The 26,970-nt window shown below is 40.6% G+C and overlaps 2 protein-coding genes across 2 annotated transcripts in view; one reads left to right on the top strand and one right to left on the bottom strand.

Moving 5' to 3' along the window:
* The window catches only part of UBE2I (ubiquitin conjugating enzyme E2 I), a 39,665-nt gene extending 34,114 nt beyond the window's left edge, over positions 1 to 5,551 (top strand). Inside the window, exon 7 of the mRNA XM_030577091.1 lies at positions 4,894 to 5,551. Within this exon, the coding sequence (XP_030432951.1) occupies positions 4,894 to 4,957 (64 nt within the window). The 3' untranslated portion in view covers positions 4,958 to 5,551. The remainder of the gene's footprint in view (positions 1 to 4,893) is intronic.
* A 7,279-nt stretch (positions 5,552 to 12,830) lies between these two features.
* On the bottom strand, positions 12,831 to 14,561 carry LOC115659025 (zinc finger and SCAN domain-containing protein 20-like). Its single transcript, XM_030578729.1, has 2 exons — positions 13,951 to 14,561; positions 12,831 to 13,268 (listed from the first exon to the last, which is right to left on the bottom strand). Exons 1-2 carry the CDS (start codon positions 14,483 to 14,485, stop codon positions 13,228 to 13,230), a joined length of 576 nt encoding a protein of 191 aa, XP_030434589.1. The 5' UTR covers positions 14,486 to 14,561; the 3' UTR covers positions 12,831 to 13,227.
* Positions 14,562 to 26,970: the final 12,409 nt, after the last annotated feature.

The raw sequence follows: 26,970 nt of genomic DNA on the forward strand, positions 1-26,970 counted from the left end.
CATATCAGTCATGATTTTATAGACCTCTGTCATCTCTCCTCTCCCCATCCCCAGTCTTCTCTTTTCCAAGATGAAAAGTCCCAATCTCATTAATCTTGTCTCATACAGAAGCTGTTCCACACCCCTAATCATTTTTGTTGCCCTTTTCAGAACCTTTTCCAACTGCAATATCTCTTTTGAGATGGGGTGACCATATCTGCATGCAGTATTCAAGATGTGGGTGTACCATGGATTTTATATAGAGGCAATGATATTTTCTGTCTCATCTATCCCTTTCTTAATGATTCCCAACATTCTGTTAGCTTTTTTGACTGCCACTGTACATTAAGTGGTGGATGTTTTCAAAGAACTATTCACAATGACTCCAAAATCTCTCTTGAGAGGTAACAGCTAAAACTAACTTGATATATATATTTTTATGAGATTACCAGTTTGGTTGGTAAAGATAATAGTGATGTCATAATATTCTTAAACTTCAGTAAGGTGTTTGGTACTGCACAACATTTTGATTAAAAAAAATAAGAACAATATAAAATTAACATGGCTCACATTAAATGGATTAAAAATTGTCTAACTGTTCGGTCCCAAAATGTAACTGTAAATGGGGTATCATCATTGAGCGGGGTGTGTTTACAGTGGAGTCCCAGAGAGATCAGTTCTAGGTCTTGCACTAGTTAACATCTTTATCAGTGACCTAGGAGAAAATATAAAATCATCACTGATGACACAATAATTGCGGGAATGGTAGATAACCAAGAGGATGGGTCACTGATTCAGAGCAATCTGGATTGTTTGGTAGATTGGGCATAAGCAAACAATATATGTTCTAATATGGATAAATATAATCATATGTATCAGGGAACAAAGAATGTAGGCCATACTTCTAGAATGGGGTACTCTATCCTGAGAAGCAGTAACTCTGAAAAAGATTTCAGGGTTATGGTAGTTCATCAGCTACACATGAGCTCTCAGTCTGGCCAAAAGAGCTTAATATGATCATGGGATGCATAAACAAAGCAATCTCAAGTAGGAACAGAAAGGTTATGTTACCTCTGTATTTGGCACTGGTGCAACTGCTGGAGTACAGTGTCCAGTTCTGAGGTCCCACAATTCAGGATGTTGATAAATTGGAGAGGGTTCAGAGAAGAGCCACAAAAATGATTAAAGGATTAGATAACATGCCTTATGGGTAGACACAAGGAGTTCAATCTATTTAGCTTAACAGAGGAGGTTAAGGGGTGACTTGATTAGACTATACCTACAAGGTTCAACAAGTATTTAATAACAACCTCTTCAATCTAGCAGAGATTAATGCAACATGATCTAATAGCTGGAATTGAAGCTAGACAAATTCAGACTGGGAATAAGGTGTATATTTAACAATGAGAGTAATTAACCACTGGAACAATTTATCAAGTGTCTTGGTGGATTCTCCATCAGTGACCATTTTTAAATCAAGATTGGATGTTTTTTTCTAAAAGATTTGGGAAAGTTCTGTGGCCTGCAGTATACAGGAGGTCAGTCTAGATGATCACAATGGTTCCTTCTGGCCTTAGAATCTATGAATTGGTGAAAAATGAAGTTCTAAAAAGGAATCAAAAGGGGCAGTGGAAGAGAGACGGGACCTTAAAGGAAAATTATTTTGGCAGCAGAGTCTTGAATGGGCTTTATGGGATCAAAGTCTCAGTAGTAAAGACCAGAGATGAGATAAGTAAATGAGAGCTTTGGCAGTCTGGAAAGAAAAGACCAGGTTTTGGAGACTATATGAAGGAAAAAGTGTCGTATTTTGGAAACAGTCTGGCTATGAAGGCTCATAGAGAGGGCAGAGCCAAAAAATGACATTCAGATTATGAACCTGAGTGATTGGGAGGATGGGAGTGGTACTATAGTGACCAAGAAAGGATGAGGATGGAGTATTGGCCCTGGGATTTAGTTAAGAAAACCTCATTAGATACTCTGAGGACAGCATGAATATAGTGGAGACCACAGAAGCAGGGTTGGAATGGATCCAGGATCCAGCAGGCAGAGAGGAATTGGAGGTAATGGTTGTAAACAGTGCATTCAGAGAATTTAAAGATAGTGTCAGTGTGGCTTTTTTTAGCATGGAGCAAGAACAGATTATGTTTAAGGATAAGTGACTGGGAGGGATGAGGGGGTAAGAGATGTTTTTGTGGTTTTTAAATGAAAATCTAAAGCTGGGGAGATGATTTTTAAGATCATCTGCTTGAACACTCTCATTACCTATATTGATCTCTCTCACACACTCACACTCTCTCTCTCTCACACACTTTCACACACAAAAAGCTGAACTCAAGCAGGACTAAAACACAGTTACTTCTGACTAGCTATAACAGAATTTCTATCTGTCTGGTTGGAGGAGGGACTCTCAATTCCATGTTAAAATACTTCTACTGACAAATTGCTCACTAGGCTACATCGTAGGAGAAGAGGCATAATGTAAACAATAAAAGGAAAGACTTTGGATGTATTAGTTGATCACAGGGTGACTGAGAGTCACCAGTATGACGTGAAAGACACCCTAGGAACTTATAGGGAAGTATTAATGCTATTGTACAAGGTATTAGCAAAACTTCTTCTGGAATACTCTGTACAATTCTGATCACCTGATCAAGAAAGATTAATTCAAACCAGAACAGGTGCTGAAAAGGGCTGATGGTCAGGGAAGTGGAGAGTCTGTCTTATAATAATAGAGTAAAAGAGGTTGGCTTGTTCAGCCTAGCAAAATGAAGGCTGAGAGAGGATTTGATTGATCTCTATAAATACATAGGGGGGTAAACACCAGGAAGAGAGAAGAGCTGTTGAAGCAAAAGGACAGTGTTGGTACAAGAACAAATGGATATAAACTGGCCATGAGTAAATTTAGCCTGGAAATTAGGAGGTTTCTAATCATCAGAGGAGTGAGGTTCTATAACAGCCCCCTAACAGAAGTAGTGAGGTCAAGAAACAACTGGATTTAACATGCAGCCTGATAAACTTATGAATGGGATTATACAACATGGTTTCCTGTGATAGTAAAGGACTGGACATGATCCCAAATGTCCTTCCAGTCCTATGGACTTCAAGTTTATCCCTTTAAAACATTAAGACAAATTACAAATGTGCCACCACAGAAGGAAAGCCAAACAGTTAGTTAATAGACTAAGTTCCTTTGTTTGGAGCCTTTGGAATAAGACAGCAAGAGAACACATTGTTAGCTGGTGTTTTATGCCTGATCACTCGTAACTAGGCATCAAGTTATGAGTACATTGGAAACACTAAAGAGTTAGAGCCCTCTGTGTATGCTCTAGTTCTTAGGAAAATGACTCAATCTTTAATTGTAGGCAAATTTCATGTTCATAAGGAAGGATTCTTACACAGAACTGGTTTATAGCAGGCCTGCAGCTGGTGGTGTGCCAGCTTCTCTTGCAGCTAAGCTAAGGTGCTTCAACTGTACACACCCATGCCTATTTCAGCACTAGCCCTCCCCAGAGCAGGGACTGCCAATAATGCTGAATTGTGTGATCTATCTCATGCACATGCAGAAACAAAGTTTTATCTTAATTTAGGTTTAAAATCAAGACCACTCCAAAGTGAAAGACTTGTGAGCTAACTTCTACATCTGGAGGAATTATTTTATGTAGTAGGAATCTATAAAAATAGCTAAGAGTCTATATTTACAAACTAGACCCCAGCCAAAAAAAAAATCATCCAAATAGACTTGTGATGTGTCTGGTGCACCAGACACTGACTTCCTGGGTCTGTAGGCTATTCTTAATGCATAATTGGTGGTGAGAGAAACTGTCAGCAGAGCAAAAGATTACGTGTGGTTGCAACTTGATCTGGTACCCAAATGCATGGGAAGACATGGTGCTTTGTGAACAGGTATCCTTTTTATATGAACTGTTAAATGTTCAAAAATAAATTTCCTGCACTTGCCAATGCTTTGTTTAGATTTCTGCTGTACTGTGTTTTACTGCTGGCCTGTTCTGAAGTAGTAACCATGTTGTAAACTACCAGTACCAGTTCCTAGAATTATCTTGTCTTTTTCCTCCTTTTAGATATAGGAAAGTAAATTAAACTGCACATCTATACACAGCCTTCTAAGCCCAGCATCTTCTCTTGCCTGACTTTTAGGATGGGAAGAAAGGGATGTGAGACCCTGAGGAGAAACCCTGTCATTTACCAAGTCTTCAGTGAGATTGTGTTCTGTGATGATATAACGTGTGTAAGAGAAACTTTAGAAGAAATTACATTACTTTAGTATGCAGTGTAGTGTAGTAGTAACCGTGTTGGTCCCAGGATATTAGAGACACGGGTGGGTGAGGTAACATACTACCTCACCCACCTTCTGTCTAAATACTTTAGTATATGAAGAGCACTTAATGAAATAATAGAAATGTCATGGTATTTTCAGAGACATCTATTCTGTGGTGAATCTAACAGAGTAACTCTGTAAATATCTTGTCTCCTTCCCCAAAATGCTTTTACTTCTAAAATACAATCTTCTTCCTATTTCCTGCAGCAAACCCTACTGAACAGATGTTAGTGAGCTCTGCCGTACCTAGGCTACCAACCTGTTTTGACTAGTCACTTCTTTCCAAACAAAATGGGTCCTACAGTGCAAATGACCCTCTCATTAATTAAATGAGCAGTGTTTGGACAGTGAGCTATTGGTATAGCCAAGATTTTCAGTTTATCCTTCGGTCAATTCAGTCATGGGTTTTCCTACTGTCATGAGTACGTAAGATACTTCACCTCTGCCTAATCTCTCTTGCCTTAAGGAATAATTTGAGGGTCTCATATGGATGAGAACTACTTAAATAGTATTCATGGTGCAGCTTGACACAGTTGACATCTGAAACGTCTAATGACCTTTATTTTTTTTATATCCAGCCAAAACAGAGTGGAATATGAAAAGAGGGTTCGAGCACAAGCCAAGAAGTTTGCGCCATCATAAGCACCTGTCATACAGCATCTTAAAAAGGAAGGGATTGGTTTGGCAAGAACTTGTTTACAAAATTTTTGCAAAATCTAATGTTGCTATGTACAATTAATATTCACTTAGGGGAGGGGGTCGTATGTGTGCCATTTTCCATATTCGCCACTTGTATACAGTTCTGAATTTGCTGAATTGCCCCCAGTTTTTTCATACAGGGTCTCTTCCTTCAGTCTTTTGTATTTTTGATTGTTATGTAAAACTTGCTTTTATTTTAATATTGATGTCAGTATTTCAACTGCTGTAAAATTATAAACTTTTATACTTCTATAAATTCACTAGTATCTCTAGTTACTTTGCTATCTGATGCAGGCATGCTTTAAAATGTTTAGAACTATATTTAGACTCTAGCTGGCTGTATGAAAAAATCATACCCTCCACCCCCTTCCCTCCCCTTAATTTGTTTTTCTATCTTTCAGAAACTAGGTTGTTATTGCTTAAGAGCCTCAGAGATCCAAAGTCAGCCAGCATCTTGATTCTGCATCACTTCCTTTTGTGTTTATATGGCGTTTTGTCTGTGTTGCTGTTTAGAGTAAATAAACTGTTTATATAAAGGTTTTTGTTTCATTATCTTCATTGAAATGATTAAAAGGAGAAAAGTCTTCCAGTTAAGTATAGTTTCAGAAAGTAAAATTCAATGACCCTTTTTTTTAATAAAGTCTTCTAATATTGTATGCCTTTTCATTGTTAGCCTCCTCTGCAGCACCCCCCATTGTAGAAGTGACCCTTCTCTAACTCTTTACTCCTGAATGATAGTCACTCAGACTTGGTTAATCTAAATCAATTTCTCAGATTTTTTTTAAGGAAAATCAGCTCTGACTAGCACATTGGCCATTACCAAAGCTGATGTTTATAGTGGTGCTGAGTGGACAATATTGTGACTAGACTACAAATTTATCAATAGGCGAGTGCCAAGAAACAACATAATCAATTATTTTCATCTTTAGGGATCTGATATTTTAGGGGAACAGTTTAGAGTGAGTGGTTCACAAATCAAAACTTTTTGAACCCCAGGCATATACTAGGATGCCTGACATCCACACACCAAAGAAGGGTGAACTGTAAACAATGTAAGAAATGTTACCTAAATAGGAGTTAAATATTTAAAATTACTTTGCTTTAAAAAAAAAAATTAGTGCCTTATGAAAGCCAGTGTATATGTAAGGTTTAGGGAAAGGGCAAAGTTCTTGTCTGTAAAATGCAGAAGGCCACAGTTAACTCGTATGAAGGGAGGAATTCAAATATGCAAGACCCTTCTCCCCCTTTCCCTCCCCCGCCACAACTCTGAAATGTAACAGCATTTCTCTAGATTAAAAAAAAAAAAGAAGACCATCACTGGTGATGAAATGCTGAAAGCTTCAACCTGTCTGTGGTATAAAATTAGTGCTATAGATAAACTTGCTTTGAAATCTAACTTGTCTGTTGTAGCAATAATCAATTGTCCTGTGATTCCATTTTTATTACATTTTTACAGAAGTATAGTAAGTAAGGCTGAGTGCTGTATCTGATTATGGTGGTTGCCGTCCAAGTGTGGAAATATTTCCCACAAATCTGTGAGACTAACTGCGTCACTTTTTCTCTCATTTGATCCCACACACTGCTACTGTGCTTTCCTCAGATCTTGCCATATTTTTTAAAGATAGCTAATTGGGAAAGCAGCCTTTGAACCAATGGACAAAAGAGAAAATGTCAAGTTAGAAAGAAACTCCCCTCCAGATAGAAAGAAACTCCCTCCAACAAAATGAATTTCCTCATCTAGTTTTCAAAATCAGTGTGAAATCCTGACCCACTTGAGTCAATGACAAAACTGCCATTAACTTTAATGGGGTCAGGATTTCACTCAGTGATAGTTTACCACAAAAAGGGAGAGGGAGCTGATTGAGAGGAAGTCCCTGCTAGGGGATGATATGATATCAGAGATCATTATTCATATCTTCTCTAATTTTACTGCAGGACTTTGAGGTTTTTTACTCTACAAAATCTAAAATGAATGGAAATGTTTTCATGGCAAAACATGGTGGGGAGAACCTTGCTTGTTTTTATTGCTTTTTTCAGTGCTGGAAACTCATAACAGCATTCTCCTGCTGCATGAGAAGCATAAAGCCAAAAAATAAAAGTCTAATTTCACTGTCCTTGCTGAAAGAAATGCAAACAATAAACCACCAGTTCACTTAATATATGTTGGTTAAATGTTGTCACTAATGAGACAGATTAGGAGTTTTCCTGACAGTGTTCCTTTCCCTAGGATATAAAATGGAATACCTACACTTTTTTCTTTTCCTTTCCTGGTAACTTAAATGTAAACACAGCCTGGGAGTTTAATAAATGAATAATTAAAAAAAAAAAAAAAAGCTGTGACTAACCTGTTTCTTGTGTTTCCAAAAACTTATGCTCCAGGTGTACAATAACCTCCACATCACATGCTGCTTTACTAAGGAAATAAAATAAATGTATGTTAGGAAAATATTTAACTTTGAATCTCTCAAATGTTGGTTGAATTAAGTGATACTTGAAATCTCTTATTGAATTTATGAGAAACTATGTGATCATGTCTGAGGCAAGAATGCCTTGTTTAGCAGGATGATTCTATAGTTAGCATGTTCCTCAGTTGTGGGGGTTAGGGTTTTATAATACAAAGGAAATCAGATACACAATTCAGCTGGATTTTATACCTATAGGATGCTCCCCAGAAAGCCTTTTTTGCAGTTACTACTCTAAATCTAGCATTTTGTTGAGTAGTGATTAAACATCCATATGAAAATGGATGCATCTTTTAGATGTCAATATGCTAATTTTTGTGTGCACTGGTAGCAGTTTAAGGCCAATGGTAGAATTATTGTACCTTGATATTTAACCTTAATTAATACATGACTCTTGTAATACATTCAAGATAATACATACAAGATCACTGAATTTGATAGTGTTTAAATTTAAATGAAAAACCATTCTTCCTATGAGAAGTCTGTAGAAAGGAATTATTGGGGAAAATAGGTGACTGAGGGGATGCCATTGACTAATGGTGTTCTATAACATACTGTTGAATTTTCTCCTGTACATGCAGTACCTTACTCTTGCATCCTTCTTGTTGGGTAGATATATGATGAAAAGGAGTGACATACAGCCATGTTAGCCATGTTTCCCAGGAGATGGATTAAGACTCCCTTCCAATTGGGACCAAGTATCAGAGGGGTAGCCGTGTTAGTCTGGATCTGTAAAAGCAGCAAAGAATCCTGTGGCACCTTATAGACTAACAGACGTTTTGGAGCATGAGCTTTCGTGGGTGACATGCATCTGATGAAGTGGGTATTCACCCACGAAAGCTCATGATCCAAAACGTCTGTTAGTCTATAAGGTGCCACAGGATTCTTTGCTGCTTTTTCCGTTTGGGAGAGTGTCAGTTTTCATACCTTCTGCCTCAGCCATTACAAGCAGTTGGTGCAAAAAGAATCGTGACAAGTTCAGCAAATCTGAAATTTCACAGATATTAAATAGACACTTTTATGGTAAGTATATATATCCCAACTGTCATTATGGTAAATAAATCTTAAATATTTTAGCAGAAATGGTCTTTGTATAGCTTTATTGTGTGCCATGCAAGGGCCAGTTAAATGCAATTCTAGTTATTTCTAATGTTTGCAAATATGGTATTTGTATGTCTCCACAAATTAGGTTTCCTGTAACTGCTGCACAGAAGAATAGTGAATTGTAGTAAGAGCTTTCTACAGGAGCAAGTTACATATATTCTGTTTTTTACCTGTAAAAGTTATTGGATCAAAATGATAGGTTTGCCTTGCTATCGTTTTTAAAATAAAACTAATGGTTGTCGGACATGAAACAGAAGTTCTAGATGCAAGAACTAGTCTGACTGCTTATCTTAGTTCAAATTAATAATGCTTGTTTTTAGCTCTGTATAAGGATTTCAATATCCCTTACCTGTATAATTTGTCTCCAGTTGTAATAAATGAACCTTTCTTGTGAGATGACAGCAATCCTTTCATAAAACTGAATGGAGTTCTATTATGTAGGTATGAACCCAGAATTGTAGTGTATCAAGTATATGTGTACAATAGAACACCAAAACACTTGCAAACAGAGATTGTTTCAGCTATGCCTGAACTTAGGCAACAACTGTCTAACACTCACTATGCAGCAATTTAGAAAAGAAAATTATCATTCAATTGAAACTGAAAATAATAGTATGTAGAATGAATTGCAATTCAGCAAGCTGGAATTTAACTATGACAGAGGGTTTATTCCACCACTTTGGCTCTCTTAAGTTGTGAAGACCTAAGTTTTTAACTGTTCTCTGAAAGCTGTAATCTCCATCAGAACAGCACCCTGGAGCACTCTTCTGGGTCGCAGCTTAAAATTCTGTACTCCTTTCGAATGAAATGCTGCTGCTGCTGCTACTGTATTAGTAACATTGGTCCCTCCTGCAAAAAGTGGGTGCTTCCACCTCTTCGTTCTGGGTAACGTTTTCTCCTTTATGGCAGGACTAGGTAAACTGATGATTTCAAAGAAGCATATTCTTTCAAAACTTCCATCGAGAAGGCAGATGCACTGCCAATATCACAGCTTAGTCACCACCACCTTAGGCCATGTCTTGGTGCAAAAAAAACAGCGTCAAGTTTTGTTGGCTATCAAAAAGTGCCAAAAGAGAGTCATTACTGCATGTTCACGCTGTCTTTCTCTGTCAGAAGAGAACATCCACACTAGGGGCAGTAGCATCGACAGTGAGAGCAATGCGCTATGGGAAGCTATCCCACGGTTCAGCTCTCCACCTTCTGCCACTAGGTCTTGTGGGAAGGTGGAGTAGATCACAGCGCATCATGGGTCCAGGCTCAATGTCCTATGATGCACTGCTTTGCATCCTACCATTTCATGTGCTTTCATCTTCACCTCATGGCATTTTTCAACATCCCTTGTTTTCTGCTCAGCCTGCCATCTCTGCCTGAAAGAATGGATCCCGCACTGCTCTTCAGTGCTCTGCTAGCTCTCAGTAGCACATTGCAAATGGCAGTGTAGTTAATAATGAAGTTCTTAGCACATCAGGCAATTGTGAATCTCTGAGTTGTCTGACATGGATAAGAGCAACATTAAATTACTTTTGGCATTCATGGAACAGCTGCACATGGTGGACCATCGCTTCTGAGCTCAGCGAACTAGAACTGAGTGGTGGGATTGCATTGTTATGCAGGTCTGGGATGATGAGCAGTGGCTGCAGCACTTTTGGATGAGGAAAGCCACCTTCCTGGAATTGTGAGGTGAGCTCGTCCTTACCTGCAGGGCTAGGGCACCCAAATGAGAGCTGCCCTCTCGGTGGAAAAGGGCATGGCGATCACAGTGTGGAAGCTGGTGACTCCAGCCTGCTACCAGGTGGTCGCAAATAAGTTTGGAGTCAGGAAGTCAACTGTTGGCCCCACACACTTGCGTTAACAGTCCCATTAATTGCATCCTGCTACAAAGGACTGTGACTCTCTTGGCAATGTGTGTGAAATAGTGGATGGCTTTGCAGAAATGAGTTTCCCTAACTGTGGAGGAGATATTTATGGCACAAATTTCAATTTTGGCACCAGACCATCTTGCGACTGAGTACATCACTAGGAAGGGGTACTTCTCCATAGTGTTGCAGGCGCTTGTGGATCACCATGGGCATTTCACTGACATCAACACGGTGTGGTCCAGAAAGGTGCATGACACATGTATCTTCAGGAACACTAGCTTGAATAGAAAGTGGCAAGCGAGGGCTTTCTTCCCAGACCAGAAGATTACAGTAGGGAATGTTGAAATCCCCATTGTGATCCTGGGAGACCTGGCGTATCCTTAATGCCATAGCTCATGAAGCCTTACATGGGAAACCTGAATAGCAGTAAGGAGTGGTTCAACAATAGGCTGAATTGGCACAGGATGACCGTGAAATGTGCGTTTTAGCAGATTAAAGGCACACTGGTGAGGATAATATTCCCATGGTCATAGCTGCATGTTGTACATTGCATAATATTTGTGAAGATAAGGGCTGTGCTCCTGAGGTGCAGAATGCCTGGCTGTGGCTTTTGAACAGCCAGATACCAGGGCTATTAGCGGGGCACAAAGGGGAGGAGGTTTGAATCAGAGAGGCTTTGTAGAAACACTTTTTGAAGAGGAGAACCAGTAACGTATGTTATGCTTGGGACTGCAATGCTTAGAATCCTAGATTAGGGTTGGAAGGGACCTCAGGAGCTCATCTAGTTCAACCCACTGCTCAAAGCAAGACCAACACCAACTTAATCATCCCAGCCAGGGCTTTGTCAAGCTGGGCCTTAAAAACCTCTAAGGATGGAGATTCCATCACCTCCCAAAGTAACCCATTAACAGTGTTTCACCACCCTCCTAGTGAGATAGTGTTTCCTAATATCCAACCTAGACCTCCCCCACTGCAACTTGAGACCATTACTCCTTGTTCTGTCATCTACCACCACTGAGAACAGCCGAGCTCCATCCTCTTTGGAACCCCCCTTCAGGTAGTTGAAAGCAGCTATCAAATCCCCCCTCACTCTTTTCTCTTCTGCAGACTAAACAGTCTCAGTTCCCTCAGCCTCTCCCATAAGTCGTGCCTCAGCTCAATAATCATTTTTGTTGCCCTCTGCTGGACTCTCTCCAATTTGTCCACATCTTTTCTGTAGGGGGGGCCCAAAACTGGATGCACTACTCCAGATGAGACCTCACAATGCCAAATAGAGGGGAATAATCACTTCCCTCGCTTTGCTGGCCATGCTCCTATTAATGCAGCCAACTGTGCCGTTAGCCTTCTTGGCAACAAGGGCACACTGCTGACTCGTATCCAGTTTCTCGTCCACTGTATTCCCCAGGTCCTTTTCTGTAGAAGTGCTGCTTAGCTAATCGGACCCCAGACTGTAGCGGTGCTTGGGATTCGTCCGTCTTAAGTGCAGGACTTTGCACTTGTCTTTGTTGAACCTCATCAGATTTCTTTTGGCCCAATCCTCCAATTTGTCTAGGTCCCTCTGGACCCTATCCTTACCCTCCAGCATATCTACCTCTCCCCTCAGCTTAGTGTCATCTGTGAACTTACTGAGGGTGCTATCTATCCCATCATCCAGATCATTAATAAAGATGTCAAACAAAACCAGCCCCAGAACTGACCGCTGGGGCACTCCGCTTGATACTGGCTGTCAACTAGACATCGAGCCATTGATCACTACCCGTTGAGCCCAACAATCTAGCCAGCTTTCTATCCACCTTATAGTCCGTTCATCCAATGCATACTTTTTTAACTTGCTGGCAAGAATACTGTGGGAGACTGTATCAAAAGCTTTGCTAAAGTCAACAAATATCCTGTTCACCGCTTTCCCCAAATCCACAGAGCCAGTTATCTCATCATAGAAGGCAATCAGGTTGGTCAGGCATAACTTGCCCTTGGTGAATCCATGTTGACTATTCCTGATCATCTTCCTCTCCTCCAAGTGCTTCAAAATGGTTTCCTTAAAGCCCTGCTGCATGATTTTTCCCAGGTACTGAGGTGAGGCTGACAGGGCTGTAGTTTCTCAGATTCTCCTTCTTCCCTTTTTTAAAGATGGGCACTATATTTGCCTTCATTTGGGACCTCCCCCAGTTGCCACGAGTTTTCAGAGTTAATGGCCAATGGCTCAGCAATCACATCAGCCAATTCCCAACTCAATGAAATTGAGTTTTGTAAGGAAGCACTTGTGATTTTTGTGGCCTTGGATTCCATGTAAGCAAATGATTAAACTGGTTGTTTATTGCTGCCATCTGCTAACAAAGATTGCTTATCATTCAAAAAAACTTAGCTTTTATTGCACTTACACACACACACACACACACGGAGAGGAGGTAGCAGTGGAGGGGCTGACTTTTACAGCTGTGTGTAAGTCCAGCTATCATTTGGAAAGGTATCTGTGGGAGTGGAGTGAATGGGAAAGCAAGAAGTCCCAGAAAGGATGCACAAGGTGGAGTTTGGGGAAGGCATAGAATGAGTTCAGAAAGGGAAGGCAGGCATGCACAATGTGTTCAGTCTGGAGCATTATGAGGGACTTCAGCATTTGTTTGCTGCTCCATAATTTTATTCATCCTCTTAGTTGGGTCCCTAATAAAGGCTTCATTTTCTTTTCTGTCCTGCCTTTTGATTGCCCTCCACTGCCTGCATTCCCTCTTTTCTGCATCTGAATATTGCAGCTCCTGGAACATGTCCTCCTTGCTCCTTCATGGGTGCTTTCTTATCCAGCAGAGGTGCTCCACCAGTGTGTAGGGAATGCCTCTGAAGGTTGCATTTGCAGAAGCACAAGGAACAATACAGAGAAGCATGATTAAGTACACATACAGCATTGAAACAGTACAGTAAAATACATCTCTAGTAACACACCAATCACTTTCTCACTGACCCTTAACTAGCACACATGCCAGCGAACACCCCAAGCATGCTGAGTTTACCCAGGGCAGAGGGTATTTTACATGGAGAGAAAAGCAATTTGAAAGGGTTGTGGTGCAGTCAACTGGGGACAATATTTTAAATTTCACACTCTTTTCCACAGAGGGGTCATTGTACCAGATATATCACTCCTGAGAGTAAGCAGAGGAGCAAGGGTGCATCTACTATATACTTGCAGCTTCCGCCCTAGTTCCTATGTTGCTCGCCTGTGTGCTGCTTTGGTCCCTGCACAAGTGATTGCAGAATGGCATGGGAAAGTTTTCTTCAATGGGGGAAAGAACAAAACAGATCTGCCAAGGAAGCTTTGGCAGAGGATTGCCAAGCACCTCCAGAAAAGTTTCCTAGAGATCTCTCTGGAGGATTCCTGTGAAATCTTCATGTGCATCAAGCCCCTGTTCCACCATACTGCTTAGCTGCACAGGAAAATGTCCAGCACACAGAAACACTGTCCACTTTGTACATTTCTATGTCCTCAACCCATCTCTGCACTTCACAAACCAAAACCACTTACCAGCGATCTCCTCTTCTGCTTCTTGCTTGTTGGAATGTGACTGCTGAGACTGGCTAGACACCTCTGGAGTGGAGAACAGCTCCTGACTGGACACACCACACGGCAACCCTGCTGTGGGCTCCACGTGGTTGTCTAACTCCACTTCTTGATTGATAACTTCATCCTCTGGGTTAGGTCCATTTTCTGCCAGCTCCAGCCCTGCTGAAGAATCCATGGAGCTCTTGGCAGTGGAAGTTGGGTCACCACGAGTAGCATCCAACTCCATATAAAAATGGCAGGTCTGTGGTGCAGCACCGGAGCAATGGTTAGCCTCCCTTGTCTTCTGGTACGCATGCCTCAGCACCTTGAGTTTTACTCTGCACTGCAACATGTCCCAGTCATAGCGCTTTTTGCACAGGTTTTGAGAAATCTGTCTGTAGGTACTGAAATTCTTCTGGCAGAAGCGCAGCTGGGACTGCATAGCCTCCTCTCTCCAAATACTGAGCAGATCCACATTGTTCCAAGCGGGAGAGCATTTGTCACATGGAGCTGCCATTGTCACTTGGAAAGATGTGATGTGAGCTCTCAAGGCTGAGCAAATAGGAAGTAGAATTTCAAAAATTGCCAGGACTTTAAAGAGGAAGGAGCAGACTGTTGCTTACCTGACTGCAGGACAGTGGAGTTTAAGATGAAGATTCCTAAGATGTCAAAGAAAAATATGTTAAAAAAGATACATGGAGGTCATTTGAGCAATTGATCTTGGATTATCACCAGATAAGTGGTTTGCGGGGAGATGTTGGATGGGATGGGAACTGAGTTACTGCAGCGAATTCCTTCTTGGGTGCTGGTGGGTGAGTCTTGCCCACATGCTCAGGGTTTAGCTGATGGCCATATTTGGGGTCGGGAGGGAATTTTCCTCCAGGGCGGATTGGCAGGGGCCCTGGAGGTTTTTTGCCTTCCTCTGCAGCATGGGGCATGGGTCGCTTGCTGGTGGATTCTCTGCAGTTTGAGGTCTTCAAACCAGTTTTGAGGATTTCAATAACTCAGTCCTGGGTTAGGGGTTGTTATAAAAGTGGATGGGTAGGGTTCTGTGGCCTGCCTTGTGCAGGAGGTCAGACTAGATGATCATATTGGTCCCTTCTGACCTATGAGTCTATGAGTTGGAACTGCTGACCTGAGCAGTCAGGATGGGCATTGTGGGACACCTTCTGGAGGCCAATTAAAGCGATTCAATCAAGTGCGGTGTCTGCATTGGCACTTTGCTGACAAAACATTTGTGCAAAAAGCCCTATGTCTCTTGTCAAGGTGGCTTTATTTTGTCGCCGAAACGGCAGTGTTTTTTTACCAAAAGGTGGAATTGCAGTGTGTACATCTCCACTCTTCCGTTGCCAAAATCTGCATTTTGGCGACAAAACTCTATGGTGTAGGCAAGGCCTTAGTTCACATTCATGGGTCCTAAGGTGCTTAGCATCTCTTCAATTAAACTGATCAGCCTTGGGTTCCATCTTTGCTAGAAACTTTGAATTGCTTACTACTGTTTCTCTGCATTGATTTCAAAACAAAACAAAACCCACCCCTGCATCATAACAGACAATTGAGATTATCCACTTGCACAAGATGCTGCTTCCTGGGCATGCCATGAGACAATTGTGAGCAGCTCCAGGCCTGTCAAGCTGATGTCTTTCACAGGCAGTGTAAGGATTTGTTTCTAGTGGTTTGTTTTGGTTTTTAATCTGTTTCTGAATTACATTTCGTTCTTGCCTTTTAAAAATTAAACTCGGTTCTGCTGAAACCATTTTGATAAAAGCATAAATCAGCAAACAAAGTGAAGTCTCTCCTGAGCCTGTTGTGTCAGATCTGTGCATACTCAACAAGAGGGAAATTGAGACTCTTCAGTCATACTAGGTGAATGGAGTCTTATCCCTCATGCTGCAGTTGTTAGAGGTGCCTCAGTTTGTGAATGTTTTATCTCGAAAACAACTTGGCCCCAGAAATTTTCATAATGAGCTTGATTTGTTTGATACAAATTAAATCTGTCTAGTAGCTGTTTCATGCAGGTATTCCCAAACTATTTGGACAGATTTCAAAAAAGTTACAAATTTACAGGGTCAAAAACAGATACTTCAGTTACTTCTTTAATTATATTAACTTGCTTTATGCATTTTTATTAGGGCTGCCAATCATAGTTAATTCACTTGATTAATTCAACTCAAAAATTAATTACTCAAGTGCGATTAATCATGATTATTTTTTTATAACAATAGAATACCAATTGAAATTTATTAAATATTTTTGAATGTTTTTCTATGTTTTCAATATTGATTTCAATTACAACACAGAATACAAAGTGCACAGTGCTCACTTTATTATTTTTATTACAAATCTATGCACTGTAAAAATTATAAACAAAAGAAATTGTATTTTTCAATTCACCTCATACAAGTACTGAAGTGCAATCTCTTTATCAGGAAAGTGTAACTTACAAATGCAGTTTTTTGGTTACATAACTGCATTCAAAAACAAACCAGTGTAAAAATTTAGAGTCTCCAAGTTCACTCAGACCTACTTCTTATTCTGACAATCACTAAGACAAAAAAGTTTGTTTCCATTGATGGGAGATGTTGCTGCCTGCTTGTTTATAATGTCACCCGAAAGTGAGGACAGGCGTTCACATGGCACTTTTGTAGCCGGTGTTGCAAGGTATTTATATGCTCTGTTTTACCCGCATTCTGCATATATTTAATGTTGTAGCAGTCTCGGATGATGACCCAGCATATGTTCGTTTTTAAGAACACTTTCACAGCAGATTTGACAACACAAAGAAGGCACCGATGTGAGATTTCAAAAAATAGCACCGGTCCACACAAGAGATCCACTTCCTGGACACTAGAGTGCATATAAGTGATGATTGCACAAACACCACCTTATACTGGAAACCTACTGACCACTATACTTACCTACATGCCTCCAGCTTCCATCCAGGACATATCACACAATCCATTGTCTATAGCCAAGCCTTAAGATACAACCGCATTTTCTTCAATCCCTCAGACAGAGACAAACCCCCAGAAGATCTCTATCAAGCATTCTTAAAACTACAGTACCCACTTGAGGAATTGAGGAAACGGATTGACAAAGCGAGTTGGGTACCCAGAAATCACCTACTACAGGACAAGCCCAACAAGGAAAATAACAGAACACCACTGGCCATCATAAAATATCAGGGTTGTAAGGGACCTCAGGAGGTCATCTAGTCCAACCCCATGCTCAAAGCAGGACCAATCCCCAACTAACTCATCCCAGCCAGGGCTTTGTCAAGTTTGACCTTAAAAACCTCTAAGGATGGAGATTCCACCACCTCCCTAAGTAACCCATTCCAGTGCTTCACCACCCTCCTATTGAAAAGTGCTTCCAAATATCCAACCTAAACCTCCCCCACTGCAACTTGAGACCATTACTCCTTGTTTTGTCATCTGCCACCACTGAGAACAGTCTAGATCCATCCTCTTTGGAACCCCCTTTCAGGTAGTTGAAAGCAGCTATCAAATTCCCCCTCATTCTTCTCTTCTGCAGACTAAACAATCCCAGTTCCCTGAGTCTCTCCTCATAAATCATATGCTCCAGCCCCCTAATCATTTTTGTTGCCCTCTGCTAGACTCTTTCCAATTTTTCCATATCCTCCTTGTAGTGTGGTGCCCAAAACTGGACACAGTACTCCAGATGAGACCTCACCAATGCCAAATAGAGGGGAATGATCACGTCCCTTGATCTGCTGGCCATGCTCCTACTTATACAGCCTAAAATGCTGTTAGCCTGCTTGGCAACAAGGGCACACTGTTGACTCATATCCAGCTTCTTATCCACTGTAATCCCCAGTTTCTGCAGAACTGCTGCTTAGCTAATTGGACCCCAGACTGTAGCGGTGCATGGGAGTCTTCCATCTTAAGTGCAGGACTCTGCATTTGTCCTTGTTGAACCTCATCAGATTTCTTTTGGCCAAATCCTCTAATTTGTCTAGGTCCCTCTGTATCCTATCCCTGCCCTCCAGCGTATCTACCACTCCTCCCAGTTTAGAGTACAGTCCCCAGCTAAAACCTCTCCAGCGCATCATGAATGATCTACAGTCTATCCCAACCTAAAGCAAATACTCACCAGTGACTACATGCCACACCACAGAAACACTAACCCAGGAACCAATCCCTGTAACAAATCCCATTGCCTTCTCTGTCCCTATAGTCTAGCAACACCATTATAGGACCAAACCACACCTGCCCCACTGTCAGAGGCTCATTCACTTACACATCTACTACTGTGATATATGCCATAATGTGCCAGCAATGCCCCTCTGCCATGTACAGTGGCCAAACCGGACAGACTCTACGTAAAAGGATAAATGGACACACATCACATCAGGAATGGTAACGTACAAAAGCCAGTAGGAGAACACTTCAATCTCCCTGGACATTCAATAACAGATCTAAAAGTAACCATCCTTAACAAAAAAAAAATTCAAAAACAGACACCAAAGAGAAACTGCTGAGCTACAATTCATTTGCAAACTTAACACCATCAATTTGGGCTTGAATAGTGACTGGGAGTGGCTGGCTCGCTACAAAAACAATTTTCCCTCTCTTGGTATTGACACCTCCTCATCAACTATTGGGAGTGGACCACATCCACCCGACTAAATTGGTCTTCAACATTTGATTCTCCACTTGTAAGGTAACTCCCTTCTCTTCATGTGCCAATATATATTTATGCCTGTGTCTGTAATTTTCACTCCATGCATCTGAAGAAGTGGTTTGTTTGTTTTTTTACCCACAAAACCTTATGCCCAAATAAATGTTAGTTTTTAAGGTGCCACTGGACCCCTCATTGTTTTTGTGGATACAGACTAACATGGCTACTCCTCTGATACAAGTAGAAAGATGAACTAGAGGATTCCTAGTAAATCTTTCCCATGTCCAGGTTCTATGATTCCATCATGTGAGGGGATATTGAGGCTAACTGAAAAATAAACCTTGGCAGTGTTAAAGGAAAGTGTCAATTGCTAAGAAAGACATGCTTCTCTTTGTATAATACTGAGACAATGGCAGGCATGCAACAAGCACCAGCAAATACATAGCATGGACTATTGTTACATTCTACAGCTCCTGAAACACCTTGAAGAGCAATGTGGTCAGGGCTGTCCTTAGGCATAAGCAGCATACACTAGGGCACCTGAAAATTTGTGGCACCCTTGGGTGTTAGTGTCCACTAGGGTGACCAGACAGCAAATGTGAAAAATTGGGATGGGGATGGGGGGTAAGAGGAGCCTGTATAAGAAAAAGACCTCAAACTCGGGACATCTGGTCACCCTAGTGTCCACCATCCTGCCTCTTCCTATCCCTGTTCTGTCCCTTCCCGCAGGCTCCCACCATAACTAGCTGCTGCAGCTTGGTAAGTCTTCCTCCAGAGGGGATCTAGTACTTATAAGTGAAAAAGCCTTCCAGGTTGCCAGACCTATTAGCACAACACTGAAACTGTTAGCCAATCAAGTGGTAATGAAGACATTTAACAGGAATTTGCCAACCCCCAGGTATATACGGTCAGTTTCTGAATTTACTGACAAAAACAGTTGCGCATTATTGTAATATTTACTCAGAACATGCTAGTCTCTATGGGATCTTAGTTTAAAATTTGCTTTAAAAATATTTAATTCGTGTGTTGCTGAAGATTATAAAAATCACATCTCGGCGCATCTTAAAAATTTATGCAAGGATTTTTTAATGAGTATTCATCTTTAGCCTTAAATGCTTGGATCTTCAGATACACAGTTTTTTAAATAAATCCTTCAAAAGACCCCCCTTATGTAAAATACACATTCGAGCCTGGACTGCCATCAGGTATAGGGCACCAGTTTAATAATACTGCATAGGGCCTCATAAATGATGGCCCTGAATGTGGTCCTGCTGGTTTACAGAGAGCAAGTGAATGCAATGGTTACAATATTTTTTTAATCTAAACAATATTTTTAAAAGAGAAGCTTGTTAATATTAAGCGCATTGAAGATGAAAAATACTATGAGATAAGTGTCATGACTATCACAGCTAGACACTGGAAAAGACTGCATCCCTCTTCTTCCCCTCCCCCCCATACATATGTATTTGTAGAGGCTCTTTCCTTATAAACCTATTTTCTGGTCTTTAACTCTCCTCAAATATTATCTTTTCTTTTTAAATTACTTTTGCTGCTATTCAGCCCAGAGGTGACCATTTTGGAAACTTCCTTTGGATGTTTTGTTTTATTTTAAGCATGGAATGAAATATCTTTTAATGCTTTAGCAAATGTTTTGTTTGCTGATAATTCAAAACAGTTTGTATTTAAAACTTTTAAGCATGTCATGTCTATAGTCTTCAATTGGGAATCAATTCTGTGATAAAGTTGAACAACAATAAGATTAGGTACTACAATGTGCAGTCTCTGGGGCTGCACTGTACCACTACTCAGGAGCTTCAGCTAGTTCCAAATATAAAGGCATGTTTATGAAGGGCTATTTCTCAAAAAGTGCACATTAGATCTATAAAGTGGCTTCCAGTTTGTTTCTGGGTGAAATTTAAGAAGTTGGTTTTTAACTTACAAAACATTCCATGGGCTAGGTCATTAGTGACCTCAGAGAGTGCTGCTTTGCCCATGTGAGTGTGACACCACAAGCATTGAGACTTCTCTAGGTGCTTGAGCTCAGAGACTTCTGATATAGCCAGGAGGTTGTCAGAGATGGGGCATATTCTGGAAGGGACTCTAGAACTTGCTTTACTTGTTTACCAAAGTCCATATTTGTTGACCTTTCAGATCGTGCTGCAGGCCAGTTTGCCATCTCAGACTTTCTGGATAGGAGGAATGAATTGATGCAGGGTTAGTGGAATCTTGGCTATGGATGGATCCCTGGGGCGCTCTGAGGGAATTATTTTGGCCATAATCCTACTACTTGTTCATAGTTTCATAATGTACATGTGCCCTGTGCTTTGATTAGAATCATGTTTATAAAATGGAATAAATAAATCTGATATTTAGGGGCCCACTTGTTCCCTCTTTCAGGAAGTACCCAGACAGAGGCTAGAAAACGCCATGCATTTTAACTTGTGGACTGTTCCATTGAAATAGGGATTTTGCATCCCAGCCCAGTAAGCAAACTGGGTCAGGATTCACAAGTATCCGGATATGGTCAAGGAAATTTCTAAGCTCATGGGATGCCTGGGGACGTTTGGGGCAGTTGTTCATTACTTCCCTGTGTGGCAGCCAGATTCCTTCAGGAGCCATGCTGCTGCGGCCACCTTGCTGTAGGGAACAGGTAGGAGATAGCAGCCTTGTTATCAGATTTTCTATGAGGAAAATAATTCTCTTATGCTGCATTAATTTTAGATGTGCAATTATGTATGTAAGATTTGATCAGTTAACTTTGGAGCTCACATGGGGAGAGAATTTAAAATTAAGGGTGCTAAGCTGTCGGTGTCTGGCTGTAGATGGCCAGATTTCTTGGTGTGTTTGGGGTGGTTACTAGCTCTGTAAAGGTAAATGTGGTGATCTGTGTTTTTTTTATTTTATTTATTTGTTTGTTTTTCTTTTTTGGATACAGTTGTCTTAGGGCTTCATTGCTGAAGATGATTGTGGTGTCCAGGAAGTCGATGCTAGTGTTGCAGAGCGTTCTAGAGGGAGTTTAATGGATGGGTATTTGTGGTGGAAATCTGAGGGCATTTAGGTCATCTGTCTAGGGTATGAAAATATCATTGATCTATCTCAAGTATATCATTGGTTTTGTGATGCATTTGTCCAGACATTCTTTTTCAATGTGGCCCATAAAGAGGTTTGCCTATTGAGGAGCCATCCTAGTACCCATGGCTGTTCTGATGGCTTGGACAAACTGTTTGTTGTTGACTATAAAATTGTTAAGGGGGAGGATGAAATAGTTGAGTTTGGTGATGTGTTTGCAGTGGATATCTGAGGATGATCCATTATCTTGTAAATATTTGAGATAGCCAGTGATGCTGTCATTGTGAGGGATGTTAGTGTACAGGGAGGTGACATCTATCAGGGCAAGTATAATGTTCAGAGGAAGATTGTTAATGTTGCAGAGTTTCTAGAGGAAGCCAATAGTGTCCCTTCGTGTGATGAGTAGTTTGAAAATGGTTTCTATGAATTCCAATATTCCTTCAGTAAAAGTGCCATGAACAGATACGATGGGTCTGCCTGGGTTCCCTTGTTTGGGTATCTTGGGAAGCATGTAGAAGGGCCCTGGGGTGGGTTTGTGGAGGATGAGGGTATAGAGATTCTCCTGGAGTTGTCTGGGGAAGGAGGATGAGGGTATAGAGATTCTCCTGGAGTTGTCTGGGGAAGGATTTGGTGATATTCTTAAATTTGTGGGTAAATTGTGGTGTGGGATCTTATAAAATCATAGGGTTAGAAGGGACTGAAAGGATCAAAATGAGACATGCTCAACCCAGGTGGGACTTTTGAACGCACAATCCAGCTCCAGAGGCTGATGCCTTCCTTATCTATTAGGCCACTAAGCCTGCCCAGTCTTCTTTGAGTTCTTTATAGTAGTTAGTATCAGAGAATGGTGGGTTGACCTCATTAATGTAGAAATCATGGTTGAGGAGAATGATGGTGCCTCCTGTGTCTGTTGGTTTGATTACTATCTGGTGACTGGAATTCAGGGAATCTATTCAGGTGGCTGTTTCACAGTCCTTTTTTTCCCCTGAAGCAATCAATGTAATGACCGAGATCATGGTTTCAAGGGCTGTGGGGTGTTCAGTCTGATCATTCCTTTTTCTTATGACTGTCAGTAGAAATTGTGGATGGTCTTGTTATTGTTGTGAACGAGTTCTTTGAAGCAGAGGTTCCCCACCCCCCATGACTGGAGGGGTGTTAATAGGTCACTTCCCTTGATGAATTGTTGACATATCTGTTAACTGCTTATGCTAAACAATCTGGTCCACCTTATGTTTATCTGCACCACTCTGAGAACGTTTCCCGGACCTGAAGAAAAACTCTCTGTAAATTCAAAATCTTGTCTCATCAACAGAAATTCATCTGAAATCAACAGGATGAAATTCTAGATTGCCACAATGGGCCCATGATCAGGAGAATTGAAATGTGGCTTAAAGCACCTTAAAGCACCAGCACATAAGAATGGCCATACTGGAGCAGACAAGTGGTCTTTCTAGGCCAGTACCCTGTCTTCCGACAGTGGCCAATGCCAGGTGCCCCAAAGGGAATGAACAGAAGAGGGAAAATTTATCTGGCAGTCTGGGGTTAGGGGCACCGAGAGCATGTGGTTGCATCCCTGACCATCTTGGCTAATAGCCATTGATGAACCTATCCCCCGAGAACCTAATTCTTGTTTTGAACCCAGTTATAGTTTTGGCCTTCACAATGTTCCCTGATTAATGAGTTCCACAGATTGACTGTGTTTTGTATGCAGAAGTACTTCCATTTGTTTTAAACCTGATGCCTACAAATTTAATTGGGTGACTGAGTTCTTGTGTTATCAGGAGAGGCAAATAACAATTTTTTTTCCACATCCTTCATGATTTTATAGACGTCTATCATATCCCTCTCTTACTTGTCTCTTTTCCAAGTTGAACAGTTCCAGTCTTTTTAATCTCTCCTCAGATGGAAACTGTTCCATACCCCTAAACACTATTATTGATCTTTTCTGTATCATTTCCTATTCTAATATCTTTTTTTGAGATGAGATTACCAGAACTGCATACAGTATTCAAGGTGTGAGCATACCATGGATTTATATAGTGGCATTGTGATATTTGTTGCTTATTATCGATCCCTTTCCCAATGGTTTCTAACATTGTTAGTTTTTTTTTGACTGCCTTTGTACGTTAAGTGGATGTTGTCAGAGAACTGATGCCACAATCTTTCTTGAGTGATAACAGCTAATTTAGACTCCATCATTTTATATGTATAGTTGGGATTAGGTTTTCCAGTGTGCATTACTTTGCATTTATCAACACTGAATTTCATCTGCATTGTGTTGCCCAGTCTCGAGATTCCTTGGTGACTCTCTGCAGTCTGCTTTGGACTTAACTATCTTGAATAATATTATATCCTCTGCAACCTTTGCCAACCCACTGTTTACGTCTTTTTCCAGCTCCTTTATGAATAGGTTTAACAACACTGGTATCAACACAGATCCATGGAGGATATCACGGTTTACATCTCCACCATGAAAACGGACCATTTATTCCTATCATTTATTTCCTGTCTGTTAACCAGTTACTGATCCATGAGAGGCTCTTCCTTCTTATCCCATGAGTGCTTACTTTACTTAAGAGCCTTTGATGAGAGACCTTGTGAAAAGATTTCTGAAAGTCGAGGTACACTATATCCATCGGATCATCCTTGTCCACATTTGTTGACCCCCTCAAATAATTTTTATAGATTGGTGAGCATGATTTCTCTTTACAATAGCTGTGTTGACTCTTCCTCACCATATCAAGTTCCTCTATGTGTATGATAATTCTGTTCTTTACTATAGTTTCAACCAATTTGCTTGGTACTGATTGTGAGGACTGCCTCTGGACCATTTGAAAAAAAAATTGGCGTTACATTAGCTATCCACTAGTCATGTGGTACAGATATGACCTGGGTCTTTTTGTTGATAAAAGTAACCTTTATATCTCCTATGAGAAGAGAGCCTTGAATTTCACAAGGAAGAATGTTCCTTCTTTTCTCCTGAAAACTGTTTTATTTTAGGTTTCAGAGTAGCAGCCATATTAGTCTGTATCCACAAAAAGAACAGGAGTACTTGTGGCACCTTAGAGACTAACGCATTTATTTGAGCAAAAGCTTTTGTGGGCTATAGCCAACTTCTTCAGATGCATAGAATGGAACATACTGTAAAGATATATCTATATATATAGATATAGATTGATAGATATACAGAACATGAAAAGATGGAAGTAGTCATATCAACTCTAAGAGGCTAATTAAGTAAAATGAGCAACTACCAGCAGGAGGAAAAAAAAACTTTTGTAGTGATAATCAAGATGGCCCATTTCAGACAGTTGACCAGAGGAGTAAGGATACTTAACATGGGGAAATAGATTCAATCTGTGTAATGACTCAGCCATTCCCAGTCTCTATTCAAGCCTAAGTTAATGGTATCTAGTTTGAATATTAATTCAATCTCAGCAGTTTCTCGTTGGAGTCTGTTTTTTAATCTTTTCTGTTGCAAAATTGCCACCTTTAAATCTGTTACTTAGTGACCAGAGAGGTTGAAGAGTTCTCCTACTGATTCTTGAATGTTATGATTCCTGATCTCAGATTTATGTCCATTTATTCTTTTGCATAGAGACAGTCCGATTTGTCCAATGTACAAGGCAGAGGGGCATTGCTGGCACATGATGACCTACATCACAGTGGTAGATGTGCAGGTGAATGAGCTCCTGATGGTATGGCTGATGTGGTTAGGTCCTATGATGGTATCACTTGAATAGATATGTGGACAGAGTTGGCATTGTGCTTTGTTGCAAGGATAGGTTCCTGGGTTGGTGTTTTTGTTGCGTGGTTGCTGGTGAGTATTTGCTTTTGGTTGGAGGGCTGTCTGTAAGCGAGGACTGGTCTGTCTCCCGAGATCTGTGAGAGTGAGAGATCATCTTTCAGGATAGGTTGTAGATCTTTGATGCGCTGGAGAGGTTTTAGTTGGCGGCTGAAGGTGACGGCTAGTGACATTCTGTTATTTTCTTTGTTGGGCCTGTCCTGTAGTAGGTGACTTCTGGGTACGCTTCTGGCTCTGTCAATCTGTTTTTCCACATTCTTGTCAACTGTCTGAAATGGGCTATCTTGACTGTCACTACCAAAGCTTTTTAATTAGCCTCTTAGAGTTGATATGGCTACTTCCACCTTTTAATGTTCTGTACGTATATATCTCTCCTTACTAATGTTCCATTCTATGCATCTGAAGAAGTGGGCTGTAGCCCACGAAAGCTTATGCTCAAATTTGTTAATCTCTAACGTGCCACAAGTACTCCTGTTCTGTTTTAGTTTCCTCTCCCTTTATTACAGTGCTTAATAGTTAAACTATAAAAGTAGAACGTTATCTATATCTAGATATTCTGTTTTGTTTTACATAATGAGAATGTCCTGGTTTGCATTTCTGAAGAGGAAGTTGTGGTTTGTACAACACATTGTAACCCACACAGATGATCTCAGTAGCTAAGACAAAACTATTGTCATTGGCATTTTATTCAATGGATGTTTGATTTCCTACAGGCCTATGCTTAGGTAGATTTATTTTGCTTAGGCCAGGGATTCTCAACCTTAGGGTGGAGCACAATTTAATAGCCAACTCTCCTACCAACTATAATTGCCTAAGATCCCTAAGGCACCTAAAATTAAATGTTTTCAAGAAAAAGTGATATTAGAAAGGTATTTAGTGTATTTTAAATGTAATGCAATATGGCATCTGAAAATCAGGAGAGCTTTCAGCAATTGAAAAATCTCTCAGAAGTGGTTAAGGCATGATCATCTTTGCAGAGATTCAAGAATGCTGAATATAAATTTGTATAGAGCATCAGTTATGGTTTGGATAGCCAAAGTCGTGGTTTCATGCCCCTCTACTTTTCATTCTTGAATGGAATTTTATTTCCTCTAGTTTACACTTTTGCTAATTAGGTGTATCATTTCAGTGAAACAACTGTTTACATTGAACAAGTTTTTTTTTTAAACATATCAGTACACCATAATGTGTAACATGCATGTTTTTATATTTGTATTTTACTTATAAAATCGGTTATGATCACACTGAGTGGAGCAGTATGTTAACTTAAACTCTTAGGGGTCTACTTACCATACAGTCCCTTTGTAGCAGAGTTTCTACAGACCTTGGGTTTCTTGTGAAGCAAGTTTCTTTCATTAGAAACTCAGAGAAAACAGCAGCTAGAGCTTAAGGCAGCATCCTTTCCCTTTAATGAGAGCAGGATGTAGCATTGGGGGATATATGTTTTATGACCCAATGGAGAGGACAGTACATGCAGCGTTACTAGT

The sequence above is a fragment of the Gopherus evgoodei genome, chromosome 10, assembly GCF_007399415.2.
Source record: "Gopherus evgoodei ecotype Sinaloan lineage chromosome 10, rGopEvg1_v1.p, whole genome shotgun sequence".
Lineage (NCBI taxonomy): Eukaryota > Metazoa > Chordata > Testudines > Testudinidae > Gopherus > Gopherus evgoodei.